General features: G+C 45.8%; 1 protein-coding gene and 2 long non-coding RNA genes across 9 annotated transcripts; 1 reads left to right on the top strand and 2 right to left on the bottom strand.

The window, feature by feature from the left end:
- Window positions 1-703: 703 nt before the first annotated feature.
- Window positions 704-25,047, top strand: mfhas1 (multifunctional ROCO family signaling regulator 1). Of its 2 annotated transcripts, XR_007880823.1 has the most exons (3): window positions 704-4,028; window positions 23,616-23,848; window positions 23,926-25,047. XR_007880823.1 is itself a non-coding variant. In XM_051378551.1 (2 exons), exons 1-2 carry the CDS (start codon window positions 1,082-1,084, stop codon window positions 23,744-23,746), a joined length of 3,078 nt encoding a protein of 1,025 aa, XP_051234511.1. In that variant the 5' UTR covers window positions 704-1,081; the 3' UTR covers window positions 23,747-25,047. The 2 variants fall into 2 exon arrangements, 1 of the variants encoding a protein (XP_051234511.1); XM_051378551.1 differs by having other exon boundaries at window positions 23,616-25,047.
- LOC127351278 (uncharacterized) lies at window positions 11,235-17,014 on the bottom strand. Of its 3 annotated transcripts, none has more exons than XR_007880836.1 (3): window positions 14,676-17,014; window positions 11,803-14,540; window positions 11,235-11,410 (listed from the first exon to the last, which is right to left on the bottom strand). It is a non-coding gene; the product is annotated as an uncharacterized LOC127351278 (long non-coding RNA). The 3 variants fall into 3 exon arrangements; XR_007880834.1 differs by lacking the exon at window positions 11,235-11,410 and having other exon boundaries at window positions 11,673-11,979; window positions 12,586-14,540; XR_007880835.1 differs by lacking the exon at window positions 11,235-11,410 and having other exon boundaries at window positions 11,673-14,540.
- On the bottom strand, window positions 21,254-21,998 carry LOC127351281 (uncharacterized). Of its 4 annotated transcripts, none has more exons than XR_007880840.1 (3): window positions 21,622-21,998; window positions 21,550-21,585; window positions 21,254-21,333 (listed from the first exon to the last, which is right to left on the bottom strand). It is a non-coding gene; the product is annotated as an uncharacterized LOC127351281 (long non-coding RNA). The 4 variants fall into 4 exon arrangements; XR_007880841.1 differs by having other exon boundaries at window positions 21,272-21,297; XR_007880839.1 differs by having other exon boundaries at window positions 21,316-21,405.
- Window positions 25,048-26,907: the final 1,860 nt, after the last annotated feature.

Here is a 26,907-nt window from a genome sequence, read left to right as displayed (position 1 = left end):
CAATGAGAGCTTCTCCAACAACAGCGCCACCATGTGGTCGGTTATTAAGCATTTTACATTTTTGCTAATAACTCCTGAATCGTTAAGCATCAAAAACATTTTTGTACAGTGAGTTCCTTCCATGATGCCAACTGTACTAATATAGGCCACGCCCACCTGTCCCTAAAGACACTCCACCATTTTGCATTTATTTGTAAAAAGATCTTTTTTTCTTCTGGATTCATTTAGGTTAACATATTCTTCATGGCACAGCCAGGTCCCAGTCCGACAGTAGGCTGTCAGCAGTGGGACACAGTAATGGACTTCCTCAGGTGCACATCCTGTCCTGCAGGTGGAGACAGAGTCCTGGCTCAGTGGACCATGTGGACCAGAAGAATGATCTTTATCATTTTATACTATTTCACCTCAAAATGTCATTTATTTATTGTTATGTATTATTATTTATTGTAAACATTTAGGCTGTGTACAATCTGAAGCTGTTTATCTTTATGTGATATTATATTTTAAACTCTGGGATGTTTCTAATAAACACATCAATCTTTCTTCTTTCTGTGCTGATTTAAACCATTTTAACAAAGTGAGGACAAACACTTTCCCTCCTCCTCCTCCTCCTCCTCTCCACACAGCAGGAAGGAGGAGAAAGGGAGGGATACTAGGGGGGAGGAGGAGGAGGGTTCAGAGATCTGACGCAGTGTGAGCGGCTGCTGCCTCACTTCCACTCCCCGCTCCCAGGAAGAGACTCAGCGGCTCAGAAAGCCCCACAAACGCGTTGCTCGACCGCGGGAGAGAGACCCAGAGGACGGCAGGATGTGGCGATGAGGACGCCGGGGAAGCAGAGAGTGCACACGGGGCGGCGGGGCTCGGATTGTGGATTAAACCCGGATCTGTAAGCGGCTGGTTGCTTCTCATTGTTACTGAGTGGCGCAGGAGAAAAGGATGCCTCCGCGAACACACACACTGCTGCTGCCGACCAAAAGCTCCAATATTTCCCGACACAAGCCGTCTGTTGTCTTCTCTCCGCCGGAGGGTTTACTGCTGGTTTCTGGGGCTCAGCGTCCACCATGCTGCCCGCTCGGTCTCCATGAAAACTCTCAATGAAAACAAGGAGGAGGAGGAGGAGGGGTCGGGCTACAACGCCATGGAGGACAAGGAGAACAATCTGAAAACGGCCAGGTTGTGGAGGGATGCCGCCCTGCGCTCCAGGAAGCTGCGGAGCAACCTGCGCCAGCTCACCCTCTGCTCCAAAGACAACCAGATCATACTGCCGGAGGATATAGCCGAGATAGAGGTGCTCAATCTGGGAAACAACTCCCTCCAGGAGCTGCCAGACGGGCTGGGATCCACCCTCAACAACCTGCGCATCCTTGTCCTCCGCAGGAACAAGTTCTCAGCCGTTCCTTGTGTGGTGTTTGAGCTGGGGCAGCTGGTGGAGCTCGACATGAGCCACAACTGCCTGAGAAGCTTCTCTGAGGGTGTGGGTCAGCTGAAGGGGCTGAAGAAGCTATGCATCAGTCACAACAAAATCCAGTATCTGCCGGCTCAGATCGGAGCACTTCAGTTTTTGGAGGAGCTCGACATCAGCTTCAACGACCTGCGAGATTTCCCCAGATCTTTCTCCAGCCTCACCAAACTGCGGACTCTGGATGCAGATCACAACAAGCTGAACCAGTTCCCCCCTGAGATCCTGGCCCTCAGCGAGCTTGAGGAACTTGACTGCTCCGGAAACAAGTTTGAAACGTTACCAGTAGACATCATGAAGCTGCAGTTCGGCAAAATCCTGTGGCTCAGCAGTCTTCACATGTCCATGTTACCCGACGCGTTCTGTCAGCTGCACAACCTGGAGAGCCTGATGCTGGACGGGAACAACCTCACGCTGCTGCCTCCTGCTTTTGGTCGGCTGCAGAGACTCAAAATGATCAATTTGTCCTCTAACGAGTTTGAGAACTTCCCCCAGGTTATTTTCAGCATCACAGGATTAGAGGAACTTTACCTGAGCCGGAATAAACTGATTCACATTCCAGAGGAAATAGGGCAGCTGGTGAAGCTGGCCAACCTTTGGCTGGACAATAACAACATCACATATCTGCCAGATTCCATCGTGGAGCTGGAGAAGCTGGAGGAACTTGTTCTACAGGGTAACCAAATAGCCATACTTCCAGATAATTTTGGAAAGCTGTCCAAAGTGAACATTTGGAAGGTGAAGGATAACCCTCTCATCCAGCCTCCGTATGAGGTGTGCATGAAGGGGATCCCTTACATCGCAGCCTATCAGAAGGAGCTGGCACATTCGCAGCTCGCTATAAAGCCGCGGCTGAAGCTGGTCCTGATGGGGATGAAAAACGCTGGGAAAACCCGGCTCAGGCAGAGTGTGGTGAGCACACAGCAGGATGTTAAAGGAATCCAGGGAAACAAAGGAATTGAAGTCACTAACTGGGTGGCGGACGCTGATCGCTGTCTTACATTTCTAGTGTATGATCTGTCAGGGAAGCAAAACTACGACCTCATCAAACCCTTTTTTCTCTCCCCCGGTGCTCTCTACATTCTCGTTGTGAATCTCAAAGCATATTCGCCCAAGAACTTTTATGCCCACGTCGGGCATTTCCTGCACCTCCTCAGTGCCAAAGTACCCCACGCTGTTGTGTACTTGGTGGGCACGCATGCCGACCTGTGTGGGGAGGTGGAGTTGGAGGAGAAGAGTCTGGATATTCACAGACAGATTGGCCTGCAGGAGAAGAGAGACATCCAGAGCCTGAGGAGTCTGGCTCTGCAGGTAGATCAGGCGCTGGAGCAGGGTTTCATCGTCCGCTCCTCCAGCCCTCACGTCCTCTTCTACGGAGTCTCTGACAGGAACCTGAGGCGGAGGAAAGCCCAGCTGCAGTACATGCTGAACCACCGGCTGCAGATCCTGTCTCCTGTGCTGAGTGTGAGCTGCACGGAGACCCAGAGGAACATTCAGAGGCTGAGAGAGAAGCTCATGTCTGTTGCAGACCACAGGGAGATCTTCCCCAACCTCCACCGTGTGCTGCCAAAGTCCTGGCAGATGCTGGAGGAGTTGCACTTTAAGCCCAAAGATCTGTGGCTCTCCTGGTGGGACTCGGCCCGTCTGGGCCTGCAGGCGGGGCTCACGGAGGACCGACTGCAGAGCGCCTTATCCTACCTGCACGAGAGTGGGAAGCTACTCTACTTTGAGGACAGCCTCACCCTGAAGGAATATGTTTTTCATAATCTTCCACGATTCATTGCAATTCTCAACGTCTTCTTCCAGAGGGACGAGTCCACACTGTTGGACAGGCTCCTCTCTGAGGGGGAGAGGGGGGACAAGGGGAGGGTGAGTCTGGTTATAGAGGACGAGAAGGGAGAGAACCTCAGGGTGACACATCTGCAGCACCATGTGGAGGGCTTCCTGCAGCACGGCCTTTTGCCCTCCAACGTCATCCGCCTGCTCCTCAGACCGCTTATCCAGACCCAGCAGGATCTCCACCTCATCATGGAGCTCCTGGAGAAGATGGGGATCTGCTACTGCATCAACAAACCCCGCAGCAAGCCTTTGAATGGAGCCACAGCATGGTACAAGTTCCCCAGCTACGTCAGCAACGAGGAGCCCCGAGCGGAGGCCTCGGCCAGCGGGAGCTCTCTGCCTGTGTGTCACTTCTTCTCTGTGGAGCAGCTGCACATCCAGTACAACTTCCCTTTCCTGTTTCCTCCTGGACTGTTTGCACGCTTCAGTGTGCAGATAAACAGCCATGTGGTTCAGAGATCGGACGGCAGGCACCAGATCTTCGCCTATCGAGGTAAAGTCCCTGTGGTGATCAGCCACCGGCCCTCCAAAGGGAAGCTGCAGGCAGATACTCTGTCCATCGCCAGCCATGCCTCGCTGCCCAACATCTGGACCGCCTGGCAGGCCATCACTCCGCTGGTGGAGGAGCTGAATGTGCTGCTGCAGGAGTGGCCCGGCCTCAACTACTCTGTACATATTCTCTGTTCCAAGTGCCTCAAGAGAGGGTCGTCCAACCCACACGCCTTTCCAGGTAAATGATCTTTAATTCCTCATGTCAGATTGAAATCAACAGTACTATCATCATCTTATTCACTTGTAACGTGTATAACCATTCAGACTGCATCTAGATTCATTATGTGCCAATTATTTTCTCAATTAATCAATTAGTTATTTGTTTTGTAATGATGATGAATACTTTATACTCAGATTGAGTCTGAAAAATAAAGGTAAATACCTTTTAACATAACATTACAAAAACAGAAGGCAGTATTAAAAGCACCTCAATGTGCATCTGATTGGGATTAAGCTTTATTAGTGAAATCTTTGAGTCCAGTTTCTCTGGTTTGATGGTAACAATCATTATTCACTGTTCAGGGTGAGAGACAATGTTGTTGGCCAGCCTTAAAATATTATTCTGTATTATTCATAAAGTTTCTCAAGGTTGTCCGACAATCTTTGAGCATGTTTTCATTTAGTCTTTAAAGAAGCGGACAGACATTGGTACCATGTCGTATTACAACACTCATTATCATAGATGTAAAAAACTGAATTATTATTTGTTTATCTGCCCAAAAGACCTGAGACGCCAAAGGAAATCATTCTTACTGTATAGAGGAAGTTTTCATTTTAAATATCATAAAATATATAAAAATCCCTTTTTGACCGTGAAAAAGAAAACAACCCAGAAATAAGAAATAACTTGAATTTAAAATCCAATCCGTTGTCTGTTTTTCTGATTTCCTGTTTGACTGCAACAGAGAAACATTTCTTTACTTAATTAAATTAACTTCCCTGGCTCTTATTGATCAGATTGAGTTCCACCCTCATCCAAAACAAGTCTTCATAAAAGATGCAGTGGATGATTTCTTCTGCCAGGAAGCCCATCAGTGTCAGTGGGGGGGTGAACAAAGGCTGCACATATTAGGTTAGAAGGGGGGGGTACAGGGGTAAACCCCCCCTCAGGGACAGAGATAATCCTGGTTGTCCTGATGCAGTGATGGATGAGGTCGTCATGGCAGCTTGACCTGCTTTCTGTGCAGGCCTCAGACTGACAGTGTGTGTCTGTAATGTAAAGATGTGATGATGATCACATTTTATTGGGTTAGCCTGTGAGATGATGTCATCTCTGTCAGCAGCTTCTGTATCAACCTCATGTTGATCTGTGCAGGTTCAGTTCCTTCTGTTACCGACATGAACAACTGATCAAAGAAAACTCTTCTTCTCTTTCTTATCTGGATGTTCACAGACTGATACACACACATATGTGTGTGTGTGTATCAATAGAAGAAGAGTTTTCTTTGATCAGTTGTTCGTGTGTGTGTGTGTGTGTGTGTGTGTGTGTGTGTGTGTTTATTATATATATATATATATATATATATATATATATATATATATATATATATATATTCTTCCCAGGCCTCTGGTAGAGGACCCGAGCTTGAGGATGACACACAGATACCACCCCAAGAGGGTGAGAGGGAAGTTTTTTTTTTTATATCTATAGGATATCAATCCTCCCGCCGAAAATAAGTTATTTTTCTGTCCGTTACAACTTTGCTTTTGTTTTTTAAAAAAAGCTTTAATCTTCTTTTCACTTTCATTTGTTATTCGTGCGAGTTAAATCCTGAGAGCCGCAGTTTATTTTGCACCTGTGAGATTTGCGTTGGGTCCCACAGGATCCCGGTAAATGGTATAGTAAGTTGTATAGCACCTTTCTAGTCTTCCGACCGCTTTTACACTACGTGCCACATTCACCCTTTCACACACATTCACTCAGTGATGGCATGTCCATCGAACAGAAACTAACATTCATACACATTCACACACCGATGCACGGCATCGGGAGCAATTTGGGGTTCAGTATCTTGCTCAAGGATACTTCGACATGTGGCCGGGGATCGAACCCACAACCTTCCGATTAAGGAACGACCCGCTCTGCCTCTGAGCCACAGCCGCCCATATTGGTACAGTCCTCCTAAGTCTGATCCCCAAATCCACCAACCAGCTGCTGTAAAACTCACTGATGTTATAACTTATTAATCTGTACAGAAACTGTGTAATAACAACAGTTACCACCACTTACAACATCAACCAGTATTATTTTCACTATCGATTAATATCATTTTCTGGATTAATGGATTAGTTGTTTGGTCAGAAAATGTCAGAAAATGGTGGCAAATGTTTGTCAAAGCCAAAGGTGACGTCCTCAAATCTCCACAACCCAAAGACATTAGAGTCCGACTCTCTGCAGAATACCCGAATCGTAAGAGGCACTCAGGTTTTCAGAGCTTTTATTGTGGCGGGGTGAGGCCTCAGACTCAGATACGATTACACTGGTACATTCTCTGTTTGATATCACTGTAAACGGATTGTTTTGATGATGTACATTTCTTCACTATTTTCTGATGTTTTATAGACTAAACAACTCAATGACAAAATGTAAAACCAGAGACAGCCCTTCAGTCTCAGAGATGTCTTTGTTCTACAAAACCAACCTAAAAAGCTTTGATAAGGAAGTGGAAATGATCCGGATTCAATGAACAGATGGAGAACTAGCAGCAGAAAGTTTTAGGACTCTGCATGTTGTGTCTTCAGAGCAGCAGACAAAGAAATGTGGACTTGTGTGATAAAATAGCTCCACAGTGATTACAGCGCTGATGTTCAATGGGTCATTTTATAGCAGCCTGATAAGAGAGAGAAATGCTTCTGCTCGGGCAGTCGACCAGATCAGGAAATGCTATGGAGTTTTATCTTGTGAGGGCTGAGAAGCGAAAACAGCTTTTTATCACACATTGTTTGCAGCAGGAACTTCCTCACTGGGTCATGTGATGCATTATATTGTAATTTGTTTGAATCTACCACTGAGACTTTTCCCCACTCGGGGGGGCCTGCACAGTGTTCGGTGTGCTGGATCAGCGGGGAGGTGTTGTGCTTTGTTGGTGATAAGTTAAAAGTGAGGCATGGAAAGTTTCTTTGTATGTGAGGTTTTTGCACTGATGATTTAATTAAAAAAAGTCTTTAATATCGTATCAGTGAATGTTCACGCTCCCAGTAAACGGGGCATTGTTTGTGTAAAGGGGTCTTATTTAGTCTCTTTAAGGACCAGCGTGGTGGTTTTAGGGGCATATAGCGGTGCAGTTACAGATACAACTCCCTCGCTTCTCCCTCTCCTTCCACGTGCTCACACCTCATCTCGACCAATAATCAGTTATCAATAAACTCCTATCCCTACCCTCCTGCTCACACCCTTCAAACTCCAGCGGTTAACAAGATGAGCTGCAATAATCCAGAAGCTTTCCTTCGGTCTGCTTCCTTTAAGAGCACACACACATACCTTTGTGCAGTGAGTGTGTTTCATTGTCCTTTTATGGACAGAGTCTCTGTGGCTGCTTGGAGCGCAACAGAGTAAACACAGTGTGTGTTGTATTTGATCCTTCTTACCCTGTTTCCTTATTTACTCCTCAGCCTCAGTGTGCTCGGTGTCTGTGCTCGGTGTCTGTGCTCGGTGTCTGTGCTCGGTGTGCTCGGTGTCTGTGCTCGGTGTGCTCGGTGTCTGTGCTCGGTGTGCTCGGTGTCTGTGCTCGGTGTGCTCGGTGTCTGTGCTCGGTGTGCTCGGTGTCTGTGCTCTGGTGTGCTCGGTGTGCTCGGTGTCTGTGCTCGGTGTCTGTGCTCGGTGTGCTCGGTGTCTGTGCTCGGTGTCTGTGCTCGGGTCTGTCTCGGTGTCTGTGCTCGGTGTCTGTGCTGTGTGCTCGGTGTCTGTGCTCGGTGTCTGTGTCTGTGCTCGGTGTCTGTGCTCGGTGTGCTCGGTGTCTGTGCTCGGTGTCTGTGCTCGGTGTCTGTGCTGTGTTGTGGTGCATTGTGGTGATGATGTATTTTCGTAATCCAACTTTAGCTTTTTAGAATTTAGCATCTTGGCTCCTTCAACAAACAGCCAATGGGCTGATGCTAGCTAGTATCTGATAGCTAATGCTATCAAATCTAGCTAATCTAGCAAATTAGCTGCATAAAGATTGAGTGAATAGTTAGCTGGTGATTTGCTAACATTAGCTGACTGAACATGTGACTGTATGTATGTAACTTTTATCTTTTAACCATCCTCAAAATGTGGTTGTCTTTTCAACATAGATTAGCCTAGCATATAGCATCTCAGTACAGGAAAGGAGGAAGTTGGGATTGAACCAGCAACCTTCCGGTCACACACTTGCTTTGCAAAGCTTTAGGCAACCACTGCCCTGTTGATCAACTGATGAATGAATTGGCTGATGATTGCAGCTCCTGTTAGATACAGTCTGTGTGTGTTGAGTTATTTTCGGGCAGCACTTTCACTCTTGCTGTGGATCTTCTCTCTCGGTCTGCTCAGCCGGCTCCTCTTAATCCAGTTACAGGATCAGTCGGGATTAAAGCGAGTTACAGATTCAGTGGATGAACAGCGAGGCGAAGTTGATCTAACTCACTCTGCAACAAGACAAACAGAGGAGTGGACCTACCTGTCCTGTCCCTCAGGTGTATCCGACTCCTCCCACTCCCACTCTCCTGCCAGCGGTTGGCTTATTGTGAGCCAGGTATCAGTCTCAACATGTTGTTGCTGCCTCACTTTAACACACTTCTCATCAGACATTTACGAGCCATAAATCAAACATTCAATCATTTGTCGTGTGAGAGATTGCTGCTCGTGGTAACACATTGTAGTTTAACACCAGATCTGTTTACAGCTGCTTGACTGACATTTCAATTCCAGTATTTTAGGTTTTCTTTAAAAGATATTGTGATTAATGAACTATTAATACAAATGAAAATGTATATCATCATAAAACAGAATATAAATACATGAAGAATCCCCTCCAGACATGTTTTAGTACACACACATACATAATCTGCTTCAAATAATCATTTGTGTCTCATATAAGAATCTTTTCTCCTCCATCGTTGAATATATGAAGATTTAAACAGGATGTCTCCGTCACTGGAAAGTCTCAGTGCAAGTTGCATCCTGGATCCTGATTGGCTCTTTTTAAAAAAGTAAAAATAAACCTCCATCTTTACATCCACATATTTTTAAACTCAAAACCAAGTTTCAGTCTCAGTTCCCTCTTTCAGTCTCTGAACTGTTTTGTTCTGACTCATTTCACCTCAGACTGTGAACAACTCATCCTCTGAGGATCAGTTAACGCTGTCAGAGATCCACTGTGGACTGATACTGTACTAGAAGTCTGTCCTGTGTCACCATCCAGCCACATGAAGCACACTGAGAGTGAGACAACGTTTGTTCTCTGGATTTAACATGTATCAGTTCCACCTTAAAAATCACTGCTTCTCCCACGCTGTTGGGCAGACAGCAGACTGCCCTGAGGACAATGTATGACAGCTTGTGATTACTGATTATTGATTGAATCAACTCCATATAGAACATAGCTCTAGAGTTTATACACTGTTTAATGAGGAGATGTTATTGATTAACTGTAACGAACGTGGTGATGGAGGCCTGTGGATGTTTGAATGTGGGTCTATATGTGGTTCTATATGTGGTTCTATATGAGGTTCTATATGTGGGTCTATATGTGGTTCTATATGTGGTTCTATATGTGGTTCTATAAGAGGTTCTGTATGAGGTTCAATATGTGGTTCTATACGTTGTTGCACACAAACAAAGGATTGATCAGACTTACTCTGGGTTCCTCATTAACTGGACATTAACTGGAGTGTGTTTGACTCAGCAGCCTGTTGAAACACGTCTGTCAGTTTCTGATCAGATATGATGTCAGGCAGGAGGTCGTCAATGATGCCTCAGAGGGAAGTTACTCCTCAGTCGCTGTTTCCTGCCATAGCTCCTCATTATCTGTAGGAGTGAAATGTGTCGGTGAGTAATCTGGTGGAGAGGATGACAATCCTGTTACATCACCCTGCTGCGGTAAGCCTGCTGTATTATCTCAGACATGTGACTGAGACTGTGGTGGGTCAGGAAGTACTCAGAGGATTTGGTGGGCAGGTCTGTGATGACGGTGGATCCCTGAACGCTGCATCATCAGCTGCCTCTACCTGAGCTGTGAGGTGATAGGGAAATAAGAGTGCACAGACGGCTCCATACATGTCTTTCTTCACATCGTTCCTCGTGTTGTCTGTGTCACAGCCACCTGCACAAACTGCACAAACTGCTGTTTTCAGCCTCTTAAATATGAAGATTTACTGCTTTTTTCAGTTTTCTATCATATTAAACTGAATATTTTGGTGTTATGGACATCATCTTGGACTTTGTGAAACTAAATAAAGCAAATGATTAATCAGTTAATCTAGATAACCAAAGATTATTTGTGAACCTTATCTTGCTGAACAAAATATCATAAATCTTTGTGGGCCACAAAGTTTATTTTCTGCAATAATCCAGAATCCAATGGAACAATCTCAGTGGATTTTTGTCAAACTAGAGATGTTCCAGTATTATTTTTTCCTTCCTGATTACGATTGTGATACCAGAACTTGGCCTCGCTCAGGTTAAACCCTGTCAGTCACTGCTGGGAAGTAGCAGGGCTAATACATTTTGTGGTATTGGATCGTTGCACAGACTCGCTGATACCCGATGCCACATTTTTGGCAGTATCGCAGGAATTTCCGATGCTGATAGCGGAACGACTCTAGAAGGAACCAGGGTGAAGCTATCTTCTGGGTTGGCCCACTAAAATATCCATGTGGTCCTTTGATTCCTTAGAAAAAGTATCAGATGCAGTTTTGGGTGCAAACGTAAGAAACAGCTCCTGAGGCGTCCTCACAGGTTTGGCTTTCTTGTAAACAGGAAGTGTTTGTGTCCTCCTGACTGGACGTCATCACGGCAGAAAAAGCAGCATTTTAATTTAAAGTCGAGTGGTTTCCTGAGCTCCGAGTCCTGACAGCTAAATAGCAGCATGGCAGCAACAGCGAGACCACGACGAGGTGTTTGGCTGCTGAAGGCATGTCTGCTCATCGCAAGCAGCCAGCAATTTGTCAGCACGCAGTCAAGAATCTCCAACACTGATTATCATCCCTCCGGCTGCCCTAAATAGAGCCGCCGTCAACAGTTCCTTTGGATTCTCTGGAAACAGAGAAAAAGATGTGTTCATGTCTTCATGTGGACATACTCAGAGGACTGTTGAACCAGGCTCAACTTACTGACCAACTGTGAACCTATCGTGACCTCCCCCATTGGTTTGTAGAGTACCATTTTGAAGCCTCGAGTTTGGCGTTATGGCCGCTGCCATGTTGGTTGACTTGAGTGGGGATGTACAGCGAGTTGGGCGGGGCTTGCTTTTTGGCTCATGTGTAGCAGGAAAAAATGGCTTCCTCCCTGGTCACAGACTTTCTTGTATTACGGGGCCGTGGCCGCTGGTGATCACACCCGTTCTAGACAATGCTCGTCAGTCCACCAGAAGTGCTGCAGTTGGTCTATTGTCAAAGGCGGGAAGTAACAATAACAGACAGTACAAATACTTTGTTACAGTATGCAAGTAGTTCTTTCAGAGTATTTATTTTTCTGACGTTTTACCTTTACCCTCTACATTTGTGCACAAATATCTGTACTTTCTACTCCTTACTTTAGTTTGAATGCATTTGAGGGGAGTTATTGATTATTATTATTTGCATCATTGCACGCCTTCCCAACATCAAGACCGGTGCATATCACCTGTGACACTTCTATGTTTACCTATTTTTACCTGTATTTCTAGTTCAATGTGTACCACCTTTATTTGTGACGGACGCCTCAACCCGCCCACATCAACAAAGCAGATCGAAACGGCATCGAGAATGAGCCATACGGCACCAAACTCCATCACTACCTGTAACCATCTCCAGGTTGTCTGAAGTGAGTCACAAGTTGTGAGGTCGCTGCTGAGGTTGTGGTTTGGATCTGGTTTCTCACACTGAAATGTCACCGACGTGTCGCTGTAAGCAGGACTGAAGGTTCAGCTGCTGTCAGGTCTGTCGGTGACCAGGTCCTGTTGTGGAGCTGCAGCCTGTTGAATCAACATGAATAAGGCTGATGATTATAATTCATGCATTCCCGTGATTGACAGGGTTACGAAACACCACAATTGGCTCAGAATTCCACTTTCTATTTTAAGGAGTTCTGTGGAAGGAAAGAAAGTTCCTCAGGATGCAGCTGGGTAGTTTTCCTCAGAACAGAAAAAAGTTGTTAAATCTTTTGTTTTCCTGGAAGATCTGTCTGAGAAAACAGATTAGCACATTAACATAAAGGCTTCTGTTGTGAAAGTGTATCTCATTACACAGCAGATGTGAACAGCTGCAGCACACACACACACACACACACACACACACACACACACACACACACACACACACACACACGCACACAGGGGAATCCCAGAGCTTTGAGTCGACATTTGAGAAGCGATTCAGGCTTTCCTGAATAATAGAAATGAAAGTTCCTGTTGGTTTCGTCTGTTTTAAGATCAGATTAAACTTTAATCTGACAGAACGCTTCTCAACATTCACACATTTGTTTTTATCTTTGTCCCCTAAAGGTCCAGAGTGTAGCACTGAGGAGGATCTGTTGGCAGTAATGTATTATCCATAGGTGTGTTTTCATTAGTGTTTTTTACCTTACGATGAGACGTTTGTATCTACAGAGGGAGCGGGTCCTCTTCTGATGGAGTCCGCCATGTTTCTGCTGGGGCTGCCCCGACTAAAGGTTTTCCTAGTCGCCTAGTAGTCAGTACTCAGCATGTTGATGATATTATTTTAATAATAATAACCGCTGCCTGAACCCGCCGTGTCTTCATCCCCAGAGTCAGAGTCCTGGTCAGAACAGCTGGTCATCAGCCGGCCTCCGTCGGTCGACCCTGCTTCAGTTCTGTGGCTCATTCGCTAAATCCTTCACGCTGGTCTTTTTAAGACGAACCCTGAAAAATGATAATATTTTTTAAATGTGACCACCTAAATGACGTAATAATAATACAATCTAATCTTCTGATATGTACTCAGTTGCTAATAAGATCCAGTTATTGGATCTAATTAGTTTCCATAGTGAGGATCTATTCTGCCACATGGTTTTAATGCTCTCAGAGTTTTTTCTGCACTGGATACAGTTCCTGGTAAAATACTGAATCTTTGGAATTTAAATAAGCAGAAGATCATTTTAAATCCTCAAAGGTCTGTATCTGGACTCTGAGGCCTGTATCTGGACTCTGAGGTCTGCATCTGGACTGTGAGGCCTGCATCTGGACTCTGAGGCCTGCATCTGGACTCTGAGGTCTGCATCTGGACTGTGAGGCCTGCATCTGGACTGTGAGGCCTGTATCTGGACTGTGAGGCCTGTATCTGGACTGTGAGGCCTGTATCTGGACTGTGAGGCCTGTATCTGGACTTTCAGGCCTGCTGAGTGACCAGTCCGAGTTATTTTTGGTCCGTTTCCTCTGCTGTGGAAGTAGGCCACACATTCCTGAGGATCTAGGCTCTCTGGCAGTCCAGCTGCTGATCAGAAGGGATTAGTCTAATTTGCTGTGTTTTTAGAGACTGGTCACGATATCTGGGTCTCTGAGCCGCATCCTGCCGGCTGATTCTGCTCCATTTCACATATCCTGGTTTTTATCTAGTAAGAGATCTCACACAGTCTCTACAGCCCAGCTGTCTCAGCGCTGTTCTGCCCACGCTGTGATCCCTTCTGTGAGTCCAGATCCAGTCAGGTCTAAAGGCCTGGGGCCGCATTTATAAAACGAGCTTCAGATCAATTTTGGATCTTAATGATTCACCACGTATGAGTAGTTCTTTATAAACTCTTACTTCATGAACAGTGTGATCACGGCGCTGAGTTAGAGCTAAAAGAGAAAGATTACAGCAGGAAAATGTTCTTTAACGATACAGTAATATATCTGAATGTAATATATATGCTGCTCTCTCACTATAAAGCTCTGTTTATTGGGGGGAATGAGAGGCAGACTACTTCAATATAATCATCATTTCTCACTAAAATAAGTTTACTGAAAAGAATAAACCACTGATCACAGGTGTGTACGTTACAGAGGGACTGCGTAGAACTGTCTTAAGAAATGATCTTCAGAGTCCAAGTAAAAGTCTAAGAACGTTTCTATAAATGAGGCCCGAGTGATGAACTTAAGATCATGACTGCAGACGCGTGGACGCACAGCTGACCGCCTCAGGTTCCTCAGCTGGTGTGTGTGTACGTGCAGACACACACGATGTAAGAGGCATGAAATGGAGTCTGCTGGCTGTCGGTGTGAGTCTGTCTGTTTCTGGTCCTCGGAGTCGGTAGTGTGACGTGGTTGATCCTCTGTGTTTGAACACACTGCAGTGTTAATCCTCAGGCTGAGCTGCTGGCCTCTTCTCCCCTCGGATCCATTCACGCTGCTCACTGTCTGCCACCCTCAACACGCCGCACTGCTGCCGCCCCTGGTTTTCCATGAACCCCTTTAAATGCTCCACCTCAGTCAGCAGCACCTGGAACCTGAGCTGAGGACTATTAGTGGAGCAGCCGGGAGGTGGTGGAGCTCTGGTTTCTGACTCCGTTTGAAAGGTCACACAGGATGGCGTCTCACATCTGTTGGTGGTGTGGACAGGGACCGGTTTAGAAACTTTTGAAAAGGGGGTGGGGACTGGGGCACAGATTACTTACTAACTGTTACTGACTGTTTAATCAGTGTAATAAATGAAGGATCAATAATAGCAATCAAACCTCTTACAGCCAGGAACACCAGTTCTCTCTTCTGTGGTTATTCTGCCTCACTGAGACGTAAGCTGATTTGGGCTCACATGTGATCTGTTGTTCTGGGTGCGGCCGCCGGTGCAACCCGGTTCACAGCCACTCTGTGGGGTTGCATGTGATGAGCAGATTTTGGTCCCAGCTCAGAGAGGCATCAGTGAAAGGAGAGACAGGATCGGCCCTCATCAATATGGAGAGAGAGTGACTCTGCAGACGGATGCTGACTGACACTCCTCACTGCTTTCTGTCTTCGTCCTCTCTCAGCTTTGTGTGCAGCTCTAAAGAGACACATTTCTATTTTAGGCTGAAGATTGTAAATATTTAAACTGAATGTGACGCAGGCAGCACGGAGAGAGGGTTGGTCTGGTAGATAAGTCTGATCATAGTAGAGCAGTTTTTATTGTTTTGCACTAGAGGTGGGCGATATATATCGTTTGCGATAATATCGTCATTGTTGTTTTGACGATGTGCAAATTTCCATTATCGAGTATTTAAATTACTTCGACAAAAACAATGAAACGCCCGCGGAAACTCCTCACATCCATTAATACACGGTACAGCAGCGCTCTCTACAGCATGGCAGGATTCAGTCACATGACTAGTGGGCCTACGTGATCACATGACGTGATCACGTGACCTCTCGCTAGCATCCTCCTTGCAACAGTTTAGCAGCGCGTTGTGATGGTAGAGAGAAAATGCAAACACCTCCAGTCCCTGAAGCTACCGGTACTTCAGATGATTTAGTGCCGAGACGTGGGTCCTATGGGCTTCAGCGTTCAGAGCGCTAAGCGCCTTCAGCGGTAAAAAGATGTCAGCGCAGCGCTCAGAGCGCTTCAAGTTGAAATCTGTTCAACTTTTAACACCGCTGGGCGCTTGGAAAATGAGTTTTTGAGCTCTCTCAGCGCTGTAAACGCGTTTGGTGGACACAAGTCCAGCTCAGACAATTCTAATCACATTTTAAAGGATATCGACTGATTATCGATATCGCCAAAATCCCCAAAAATATTGAGATATTATTTTTTGCCCATATCGCCCACCCCTATTTCGCACTAATAATTTAACTTTATTTTGACACAACAACGTCCCCAGAGTCCGTTCCCCCCATCCTGTTTCAGAGAAGAGAGCGTTTACAACACCAGATTAATCCTTAAATATGATTCCTAAAGAGTGCTGACCCAGATGTTCAGCTCCTGGTGACACAATGAAACGTGATCCAGGACCAGACTGCACTGTTTCAGTGTCCGATAAACATTTTACAACTCTGGCAGTTAGTGTATCACCGTCCCTGGTGACAGACATATTGTGCCTCTACAAGTGTGTGACGGTGTGTGTGTGTGTGACGGTCTGTTTGACGGTGTGTGTGTGTCTGCGGAGACGCTGCAGCCTCTGCCTGTATTTTCTGCTTTTGCTGTGTGCAGGCTTTGAGTTCAGGACTCTGGGTTACACCACTGTCTGTCTGTCTGTCTGTCTGTCTGTGCGGGGCTGTTTGAGTTGACAGACAGCAACCGACTCCTGCGTGGTCCGCCTTTAAGATCCTCACAACACTGCAGCTCATCAGCTGAACTTTGGTCCACAGCATTGGTGAAATTAGAAATAATAATACATTTTATTTATATTTTATGATACTCAAAGACACAACACATAAAGTACATAAGTTAAAATGGTTGAGTAAGAAAATAATGAATGAATTTATAGCTATAACTAATTATTATTTAAATTATTATTAAGTGATAATCTATATTAGATTTGTCCATAAACAGAAAATAGTCTTCAAACGTTTAGTTTGACCAATATTCCAAAACTCAGACATTCAGTTTATATCAATAAAAACGTCTAAAACGCCACAATCATCACAATCTGCTTTTAAAAAGTTGATCATTAAAATAGTTGCTGATTGATTGATTGATTGATTGATTGATTGATTCATTGTTCTAAAATAATCACACTTTGAAGCCTTAAAAAGCTGCATCAGTTAGCGGTTTCCATTGTAGCCCACTAGCCTGGTCCGCTTGTGTCCAGAAGTCCTCAGAGTCCTCAGAGTCCACAGAGTCCACAGAGTCCTGGAGCTCCTCCTCCTCAGACCGCTCACAATGGAACAGGAAGTGAAAGCGGGCTGTGAATAGAGCCCTGAAGGCTCAACCAGACTCTTTCACTGATTCTTTCCAAACATCCAACATCCCAGTGAGAGTTTCCTGGAGACAGGAAAACTTCTGCACCCAAAGAAGTGGCTCTCTCCTTTTATGGCTGTGGGTGAAAGGCTTCCAGGAGGCGGTGAGGGAGTGTGCGAGTAAACGAGCCCAGCAGAGCAGGAATGTGAGTGATCGCTCTACCTGCTGATGGTGTTTGAGGAGGGAGGAGGAGGGAGGAGGGGGGAGGTCAGCACATTCCTGCGTCTTTATGTCAGGTTATTGTGGGTTACTGTGTGACTCCTCTCAGTCACAGTGTGTACAGAGGAGGAGGAGGAGGAGTTATCAGGCTTTGACCTACTTCAGGACACACAGCTGGATGTATGAGCCATCAGCTGCTTCCAGTAATGAAAAACACATCTGACTCCCAGCAGTGGAAGAAAGCTTCACATATTTAACTTCTGCAGTAAAAGAATCTGTGATTGGAACAAAGTCATCACAGCAGCAGGGAGGGACCAGGACCCCTCAGGGGGGGTTGCTGGGGTTCAATGCAGCTTGTGAGGAAGACCTGCAGACATTACCCAGGGCGGAAAAAAACCTGTAGCTGACTGTATCTGTGACTGTATCTCAGACTTTTCTGACTGCGTCTGATGCTTGACTGATCTCTGACTGTTCTGACTTGCTTGACTGTATCTCTGACTGTATCTCTGACTGCAGTTCTGACTGTAGCTGTGACTGTATCTCTGACTGTATCTCTGACTGCAGCTCTGACTGCAGCTCTGACTGTATCTCTGACTGCAGCTCTGACTGTATCTCTGACTGTATCTCTGACTGTAGCTGTGACTGTATCTCTGACTGTATCTCTGACTGTATCTCTGACTGTATCTCTGACTGCAGTTCTGACTGTAGCTGTGACTGTATCTCTGACTGTATCTCTGACTGTATCTCTGACTGCAGCTCTGACTGCAGCTCTGACTGTAGCTGTGACTGTATCTCTGACTGCAGCTCTGACTGTAGCTGTGACTGTATCTCTGACTGTATCTCTGACTGTATCTCTGACTGCAGTTCTGACTGTAGGTGTGACTGTATCTCTGACTGTATCTCTGACTGTATCTCTGACTGCAGCTCTGACTGCAGCTCTGACTGTATCTCTGACTGTATCTCTGACTGCAGCTCTGACTGCAGCTCTGACTGTATCTCTGACTGTATCTCTGACTGTATCTCTGACTGCAGCTCTGACTGCAGCTCTGACTGTATCTCTGACTGTATCTCTGACTGCAGCTCTGACTGCTGCTCTGACTGTATCTCTGACTGCAGCTCTGACTGTAGCTCTGACTGTATCTCTGACTGTATCTCTGACTGCAGTTCTGACTGTAGCTGTGACTGTATCTCTGACTGTATCTCTGACTGCAGTTCTGACTGTAGCTGTGACTGTATCTCTGACTGTATCTCTGACTGCAGTTCTGACTGTAGCTGTGACTGTATCTCTGACTGTATCTCTGACTGTATCTCTGACTGCAGCTCTGACTGTATCTGTGACTGTATCTCTGACTGCAGCTCTGACTGTAGCTGTGACTGTATCTCTGACTGCAGCTCTGACTGTAGCTGTGACTGTATCTCTGACTGCAGCTCTGACTGTATCTCTGACTGTATCTCTGACTGCAGTTCTGACTGCAGCTCTGACTGCAGCTCTGGCTGCAGCTCTGACTGCAGCTCTGACTGTATCTCTGACTGTATCTCTGACTGTATCTCTGACTGCAGTTCTGACTGTAGGTGTGACTGTATCTCTGACTGTATCTCTGACTGTATCTCTGACTGCAGCTCTGACTGCAGCTCTGACTGCAGCTCTGACTGTATCTCTGACTGTATCTCTGACTGTATCTCTGACTGCAGCTCTGACTGTATCTCTGACTGTATCTCTGACTGTATCTCTGACTGTAGCTCTGACTGCAGCTCTGACTGCAGCTCTGACTGTGTCTCTGACTGTGTCTCTGACTGTATCTCTGACTGCAGCTCTGACTGTATCTCTGACTGTATCTCTGACTGTATCTCTGACTGTATCTCTGACTGCAGTTCTGACTGCAGCTCTGACTGCAGCTCTGACTGTGTCTCTGACTGTGTCTCTGACTGTATCTCTGACTGCAGCTCTGACTGTATCTCTGACTGCAGTTCTGACTGCAGTTCTGACTGCAGCTCTGACTGCAGCTCTGACTGTATCTCTGACTGTGTCTCTGACTGTATCTCTGACTGCAGCTCTGACTGTATCTCTGACTGCAGCTCTGACTGTATCTGGCTTCAGCCCAGCAGACCGAACAGCTCCAGACGTGCACAGAGAGCAGAAGCGATCAATAGGCCTAATGGTTTAAGTGCTGCTGAAGACAATGGATGTATGAGTGAGGGCTATTGCTGCTGAGGTTTATTCTGTCAGAAACAAACGTGCTTCTTATCTTGTTAGTTTAGCAGAGAGCAAACAGGGCAACGCCAGCTCCTCCAGCTTCAGCTATAAAACCCCTGTCTGCAACCTGATCTGCTGGTCTGAGACACATTACACTGACGGGTATGATATTGATGTCTTAAGTCCAGGGCTCATAACAGCTGATTTTAAGTATCGAGGCCCAGCCCTGTTCAGCACGTTTCACTCTTGGACTCGTTGGACAGCATTGGAAATGTTCAATTATAGCCCTGCCCACTGTTTAAGAGGCTTTCACATCGATCAATCAACACATCAATAGTTCTGGTCTGTAAGAACCATCAGGTTTGGGTGTAACCTCTCCTCTGAGGCTGTCCTCCCAAGAAAAACAACAACATCATCATCATCGTTTCAGCAAATGGCCGAGGATGACATCAGGTTAGGTTGCCGTGACAGCGCCCTCTAGTGCTCATCATATTATAGGCAAGGTCATAGAAACACAAAGTGGAGGAGATCGAGATGGATGGACGAGATAATCAAAACATCAGACTAAACATGTATATAATCCATCATAAATCTGTACAGGTTGTATATATGAGATTATAAACATTAATATATCAGCTAACATTATATTCTCTATATACAGAGTCACATGGTGTCTCTCTCCCTCTGCCTGTGTTGTATCTCAGCCTCTCTGTGGTTTGTTTCCATAGCCGGTCTGCTCCGACTGAAACTGCTGTTTTTATCATCTACGTTGGTGAATTAAGGATTTATTTCCACTAAACCAGAGTTGGTGATGTTGGAAACACTAACAGAGACGCTTTAATGAGTTTTATTCTGTTTCTGTCCACTTTGAAGTGTGTTTTATGATTATCTCCAGGCTAAATTACTGGTTTGGTTAATGGAGACTGGGCAGTGAATTTCATTTATAAAATATAAAAATACATATTGAAATCATATTTGAAGCTAATAAGAGATATTTGTGTGCAGTAAAGCTGATTTGTATTATTGACACAACAATTAGTGCTCTGTGCTCCACAATGTCCACATGAGCACATCATCTGTTAATCTGGGATCACACTGATTGAAAGATAAACTGGATTTGGAAATGAAGAATTGTTGTGGAGCCATTGATCCAGATATGGCAGGTCACCGCACACAGCTGCTGTTTGTGGATGAGACTCTCTGTGAGCGTCTGTATTGTTTCAGTACAGCAGATATTCAGTATGGACACTGAAAGCAGGTCAATCTGTGCAGATAAACCCAGATCAGACTGGGGGTATTTTTGAGCCGTAGATGCCCTGAAAAAACAGGTATTAATGTAAATGTAATCCAGGCACTGGAGCGTTTTAGTCGGTTTGTTCAGTGCGTTGCAGGAGGAAGAAGTCCCTTTCAGCCGGTGTCAGTGAGGGACACCCGCTCCGGCCATTTTCTTCCTTCCCTGTTATTTTGTTGATACGTCAGCGCTTTTATGAGCTATCATGCTGTAAATTATCATTCATATCAGTTTTCCTAATTTGACCAATCATTGTGGTTTCCTGCTAAAGTCCTCAAACTCACTTCCTTGTTTTTAGTAAAGATGCAGATGTTTAAGTCTCACATTGACCCTCCAAACAGCACCATTTTATTCTCACTGGAACAAGCTGTTTTTGATTTTTAGCTAACAATTTTAGCAATTTTCTCTTTCTTCCTTCCTTTCTACTTCTTCTCGAAAACACGCATCGCGGTTTTTAAGAAAAGCTCCTGTGAGACCCGACTCTTAGCCACAACAGTCCAAACCCACAGGCTGTGAGATGCTGGAGGGACAGAGACAAGCCGCCAGTCAGACGAATACTGCCGCTCGTTTACCTGATGGAGGTCGTACGGACCCGAATCTTGCTAATTCATATTTTCCAGCAGTGAGCGAGACATTAAGACACTGCGTACAAATGAATGTATGAATAATAATAATCAGATATTGTATAATAATATATATAATATATAATATATATGTAATACAATACAACTGTCTGCACTGAGTGTGAGTGTCAGGACAGCGGTTTACTGTAGCGCCTCTGACCTCTGCAGGACAGCGGTTTACTGTAGCGCCTCTGACCTCTGCAGGACAGCGGTTTACTGTAGCGCCACTGACCTCTGCAGGACAGCGGTTTACTGTAGCGCCTCTGACCTCTGCAGGACAGCGGTTTACTGTAGCGCCACTGACCTCTGCAGGACAGCGGTTTACTGTAGCACCTCTGACCTCTGCAGGACAGCGGTTTACTGTTGCGCCACTGACCTCTGCAGGACAGCGGTTTACTCTAGTGCCTCTGACCTCTGCAGGACAGCGGTTTACTGTAGCACCACTGACCTCTGCAGGACAGCGGTTTACTCTAGCGCCTCTGACCTCTGCAGGACAGCGGTTTACTGTAGCGCCTCTGACCTCTGCAGGACAGCGGTTTACTGTAGCGCCACTGACCTCTGCAGGACAGCGGTTTACTGTAGCGCCTCTGACCTCTGCAGGACAGCGGTTTACTGTTGCGCCACTGACCTCTGCAGGACAGCGGTTTACTCTAGTGCCTCTGACCTCTGCAGGACAGCGGTTTACTCTAGCGCCACTGACCTCTGCAGGACAGCGGTTTACTCTAGCGCCTCTGACCTCTGCAGGACAGCGGTTTACTGTAGCGCCTCTGACCTCTGCAGGACAGCGGTTTACTGTAGCGCCACTGACCTCTGCAGTACAGCGGTTTACTGTAGCGCCATTGACCTCTGCACTACAGCGGTTTACTCTAGTGCCGCTGACAGTTCATGGCGGTGGGAAGAAGCTGTTCTGGTTTCCGTCAGCAGTTGGACCAGTTTATGTTCTGGGTGTCTGCAGTGACTTCCCCCCCTGCTGTCTCCTGACTGTGGAGGTGTATTTAGTCCTGGAGGGGTCGACCCCAGACGTGGCGCCTTGAGACGGGTAGATTACGGCATTAAGCTGCTTCCGCCCTCATTATTTGATGAGGAGGAGGAGGAGGAGGATGAAGATCTGTTTGCTGTGCGTGAGACGAAGCAGGAAGCCAAACTCTCTCCTATATATCACCTTTTATTTACAGTGAACACATGAACTCACCAAGGAGACGCAGGCCGTAACAATGGTTGTCCCCCACATAGGAAATAGAAATATCACACAGCAGCTGCCCCCCCCGCATGCAGCACTCTGCCCCCCCGCATGCAGCACTCTGCCCCGAGTTCAGCCTCCCAGGCAACACGCTGATCTGTTTGTGTGCAACGGGACAGTCCGCAGTTCGCTTCAGCTGTCCCACATTTAAAGCTGGAATATGTAACAGTGTCTCAAACACACTGAGTCCAACAGTCTATGCAACCTGTCCACTGTTAAACCTTTAAAGGACGTCAACGCTGTAGTTACAGCCAGCACCCTGTCCCGCCTGCAGCCGGTCCAGAGCCCTGCAGCCGGTCCAGACAGATCCAGGAAGAGATATTCTCTGTATCCTGGCCTCTCCGCTGGCTGCTGGTACGATTCAGTTATATCACAGACCTCCTGACCCCTTATTCTACATCCAGGTCCCTTGGCTGACATCAGGCTCCTGTTTCTGCCCCCGGACTGTGACAGTGCCCGCCCTCAGATCAGATCGCCCCCCTCTCTTCACTGAGTTCAGGCTCTAAACAGACTTTTATTCTCTCGGTTTGAATCCTCCTGATGTGGATTCTTGTACCCGCTCTGGTCTGTGCAGCACTGCGATCAACGAGGGTTAAAATGTGCTTTATGAAAACATTTAATTTAGACGTCATTAAACCCCCATAGAATACAAACATATTACATACATAATTAATTCATTAATTTCTCTCAATAAAATAATACTACAGAATAAAGTGTTGCTGTTCCGTATTGTCCGGCCTGTCAGTCAGAGCTCAGGGTAAACAGATCTAAGTACTGAGCTGCTGTAAACCAGCGACTGGGCGCCCCCTGCTGGGAACCAGTGCTGTAACCACAACGTCCACCTTCACTCAGCACTGGAACTGATCTCATTATTTTTAACTGTAAACTGGGCTGATTATAGTTATTGATCTTTTGTAATCTGATTACATAATTGTTATTTATTCACAGAGGACTTTAGAAACCAACGTTTGATTGTTACAGAGCCCCAAACGCTCTGTAACCTCTGGAACCGAATACAGACCTCTGCTGAGCCGCCACGCAGCTTTAGACGTAATCAATAAAACCTTAGAGTTCTAAATCCTGCTGGAGGTTAAAACTGATAATATTTATTGATCGTGGTTAAAAGCGGCTATACAGTCGGAGTATTCAGTTTTGGTTCAGGCAGGGTGAGATGATGGATCTGAGTTCATGTGACACACTACACTTGATTGATTGATTGATTGATTGCTCTGTTACAGGTGAGCTGCTGAGCCAGCCGCGGCCTGAAGGTCTGACCGAGATCATCTGTCCAAAGAACGGTTCGGAGCGGGTCAACGTGGCTCTGGTTTACCCTCCGACGCCCACCGTGGTCAGCCCCTGTCTCAAGTGATCCGCGGGGCCAGAGCCCGGCTGGCCTCGCTGTCTCACCAGAGCCTCCTCACCCCTCCTCACCCCCGAACCGACCTGCGGCTGAAGGCTGGATCACTGCCTCGTACGTACAGTCTCCGCACTGCCGTCTCATGTTCTGTCCTTCAGAATCCAACCTACGTGTTGACTCCTGTGTTGCAGGTGGATCCTGATGTCTCGCTGACAGTATTGATGAGCACAGTAGCGTCTCCACGGACCCACCACGTCTCCACGCGTCTCCACGTGTCTTCATGCGTCTCCACACGTCTCCTCTGCTTTTTAATCTCAAAGACTCAAGGACGTTTGAATCATTTCTAACATTTATTGAAAAACCTGTTTGTAACTGTGAGGAACTTGTTTGTAACACCTGAGAGGACTCTGAGATCAGGACTGAACCGGTGGACGTAAAGGACGACCTGGGCGGGGCGAGAAGAGCAGCTGTTTCCATGTGTACATATTTATCTGTGCCTGAGGCGAACTGAAGCGTGCCGGAGCTGTCGCTGTGTCAGCTCGTATTCTACTGGACGTCGCACCAGCACCGACCAACACCACCAGACTCCACTAACAGAAACATTTTACCAGATATCAAACTCACCTAAAGCGTCTTTGTTAGTCTGTCCAACGATCACATCAATCAGGTTGAACTCATTTTAAACTACCCAACAGTTTAGCAATGCTAAGCTAGTGAGATACTGTGTGACACAGCAACAGCTCCACTGTCAGAGAGCAGCAGTCTGAACTCCGCTTCCTGTACAGAGGTTGGAACTGACGATGTAAAGTTAGCAGACGACCTTCAATGGCGAGGTGGTCAGATATTAATATAATGTGTATATAGCCGGAGGATGGGGGGAGGATGGGGGGAGGACGGGGGGAGGACGGGAGGAGGGCAGCAGGTCTTTGTTTCACTTCACGGTCTCAGATTCACTTTGGATGATTTTGGATGAGTGTCGGGGGGGGCGTTCGTTTTTGTCTGATGTAAATAATATCTTTATTTTTGTATGTTGACACGAGCTTTGACTTCATTTACTGTGCAATGTTGTGCATGAACTCACTGAGAGAGTGAGAGAGTGACTCACTGAGAGAGTGAGAGAGTGACTCACTGAGAGAGAGAGAGAGTGACTCACTGAGAGAGTGAGAGAGTGACTCACTGAGAGAGTGAGAGAGTGACTCACTGAGAGAGAGAGAGAGTGACTCACTGAGAGAGAGAGAGAGTGAACTGGGGTTTTATATGTTCAACATCTCACAGTTCAACACAGATACCAAATAAACCAGAGACTGGCTTCAGCACCGCTACCTGTCCTTCATTCTGTCCGTCTCGATCTGTTAGTGTTAGCATCCTCCACTCAAAGCTTCTCCCTGAAGTAATTAAATTACTTGAGTAATTATTTACTTTCATTAGTAAAGTAGGAAAAGTAACTTTTAGATTATTTTCATATTTCTGCTTGGGTTCCTCGTTAATGCAGATTATTGATCACTGATTAGTTATTAATCCTCCCGACCAGCAGAGGGCAGCAGACACTGAGCTCCTCTCCCCCCCAGCAGGAGGTCTGGGAACCACAGAGGAAGAAATGTGATCGTTTTCATTGATTAGAATTTATATTGATCAGGTTAGTTTCTATACATTTTATTTATCAAACATTAACACATTAATCAGCTGGTATCGTTTACAGGAAAGTAACTAAATACACTTGAGTATTGAGTATTTCTGTACTTTCTACTGCAACCAGACTAATATGAAACCAATACATTGTTATTGATTAAGCTGCACAGAAGTATAGAAAGTGGTTTAAAATGCGCTCTGCCTTTAATATTAATATCATTTATTATATATTTTATTCTGTAATGAGCCATAGAGCAGGAGTACTTTTATTTTTGGTACTTAAATATAAATACTTTAATATAAAGCAGCTGTTCCCAACCTGGAGGTCAGAGTCCTTCTGGGGGTTAAAGGTCAGACTTAATGTACACAAATATCTGCATTACTTCATTTTAGTGAAGAACACTACATGAAATATTTATTTTTAACCCTTGAGGCACATTGGGGGACCAAACGTGTACATTCAGCTTATTTGATTCTCAATATATCAGTTTAAAGGCTAATTGTATGAAACGTGGCCAGGATTTGTTTTTTTGTAAAACTCCATGATCCCCTCTATCGTAAGGTGTATAGGATAGGAGCTCTGAATATTTACCTACACCCTTTACCCTCGGGCCTGACGTGGACACACTGACTCTCATTATAACCACATATTTTTGATATACTGTAATTGTGACATGTTATAATGCTTTTCCCATGAATACCTAATAAATCTAAGCCACTACCTTCAAAATACAGGGAAAACAGGTTTTAGGTCTGATGACCCCCCCCAAACCACCAGGGGCAGCAGAGCTTCATCACACACAGTGTCAATGGAGGCCTGGCCCTCTTACCTTGCAAAATGCATGGCAATAAAAAAAAACTGAACACCATAAAAATGGTCTTGGTATGTTGGGAGAGATATAAAATAGTGTGTGTGTGAGAGAGAGAGAGAGAGCGCCTCCTCTCTCCTGTTGGATGCGGGGTATAGCCTGTTTATGCAGGTGAATGTTAGAAGTGTGTGAGAGTAGTTAGAATAGTGGTAAATAGTCAGAATGGTAAATGGTAAATGGATCTGTACTTGTATAAAATACCTTTCTAGTCTTCAGACCACTCAATGTTCTTTTTCCCTCCTGATAGCTTTTGTTTGGGGTGCATTTTCAATTGTTATTTAGGATTAGTAGGACCTGATAGACGTAGAAACAAGCATTGTTTTTGAACAATTTGTAGTTTTCACAAAAAATGATGTCCTCATGAGGAAATCAGGACTTTTCTTTTACTATAAAACTATGTCCCCATATGAGGACGCAGGGTTGCAGGAGGCTATACTACAGCCAGGTTCCTGCCAGTGCCATGCAGCTCAGTGGAGGAAGAGGAGGAGGAGGAAGAGGAGGAGGAGGAGCCACAGCCAAGGCCCTCCAGAAAGCAGAGGCAGTGTGTCTTGTGCCCACAGTGCAGAAGGGTTTGGACAAAAGTGCACCAAATGTGGAGCACATGCATGTAAAACTTTAAATCAGTGGTTTGTGCCTTGAATTGTGAACACAGGCAAAAGACCATACACATGACAT

The sequence above is a fragment of the Dicentrarchus labrax genome, unplaced genomic scaffold (assembly GCF_905237075.1).
Source record: "Dicentrarchus labrax unplaced genomic scaffold, dlabrax2021, whole genome shotgun sequence".
Lineage (NCBI taxonomy): Eukaryota > Metazoa > Chordata > Actinopteri > Moronidae > Dicentrarchus > Dicentrarchus labrax.
This window is presented reverse-complemented; position numbering and strand designations above follow the sequence as displayed.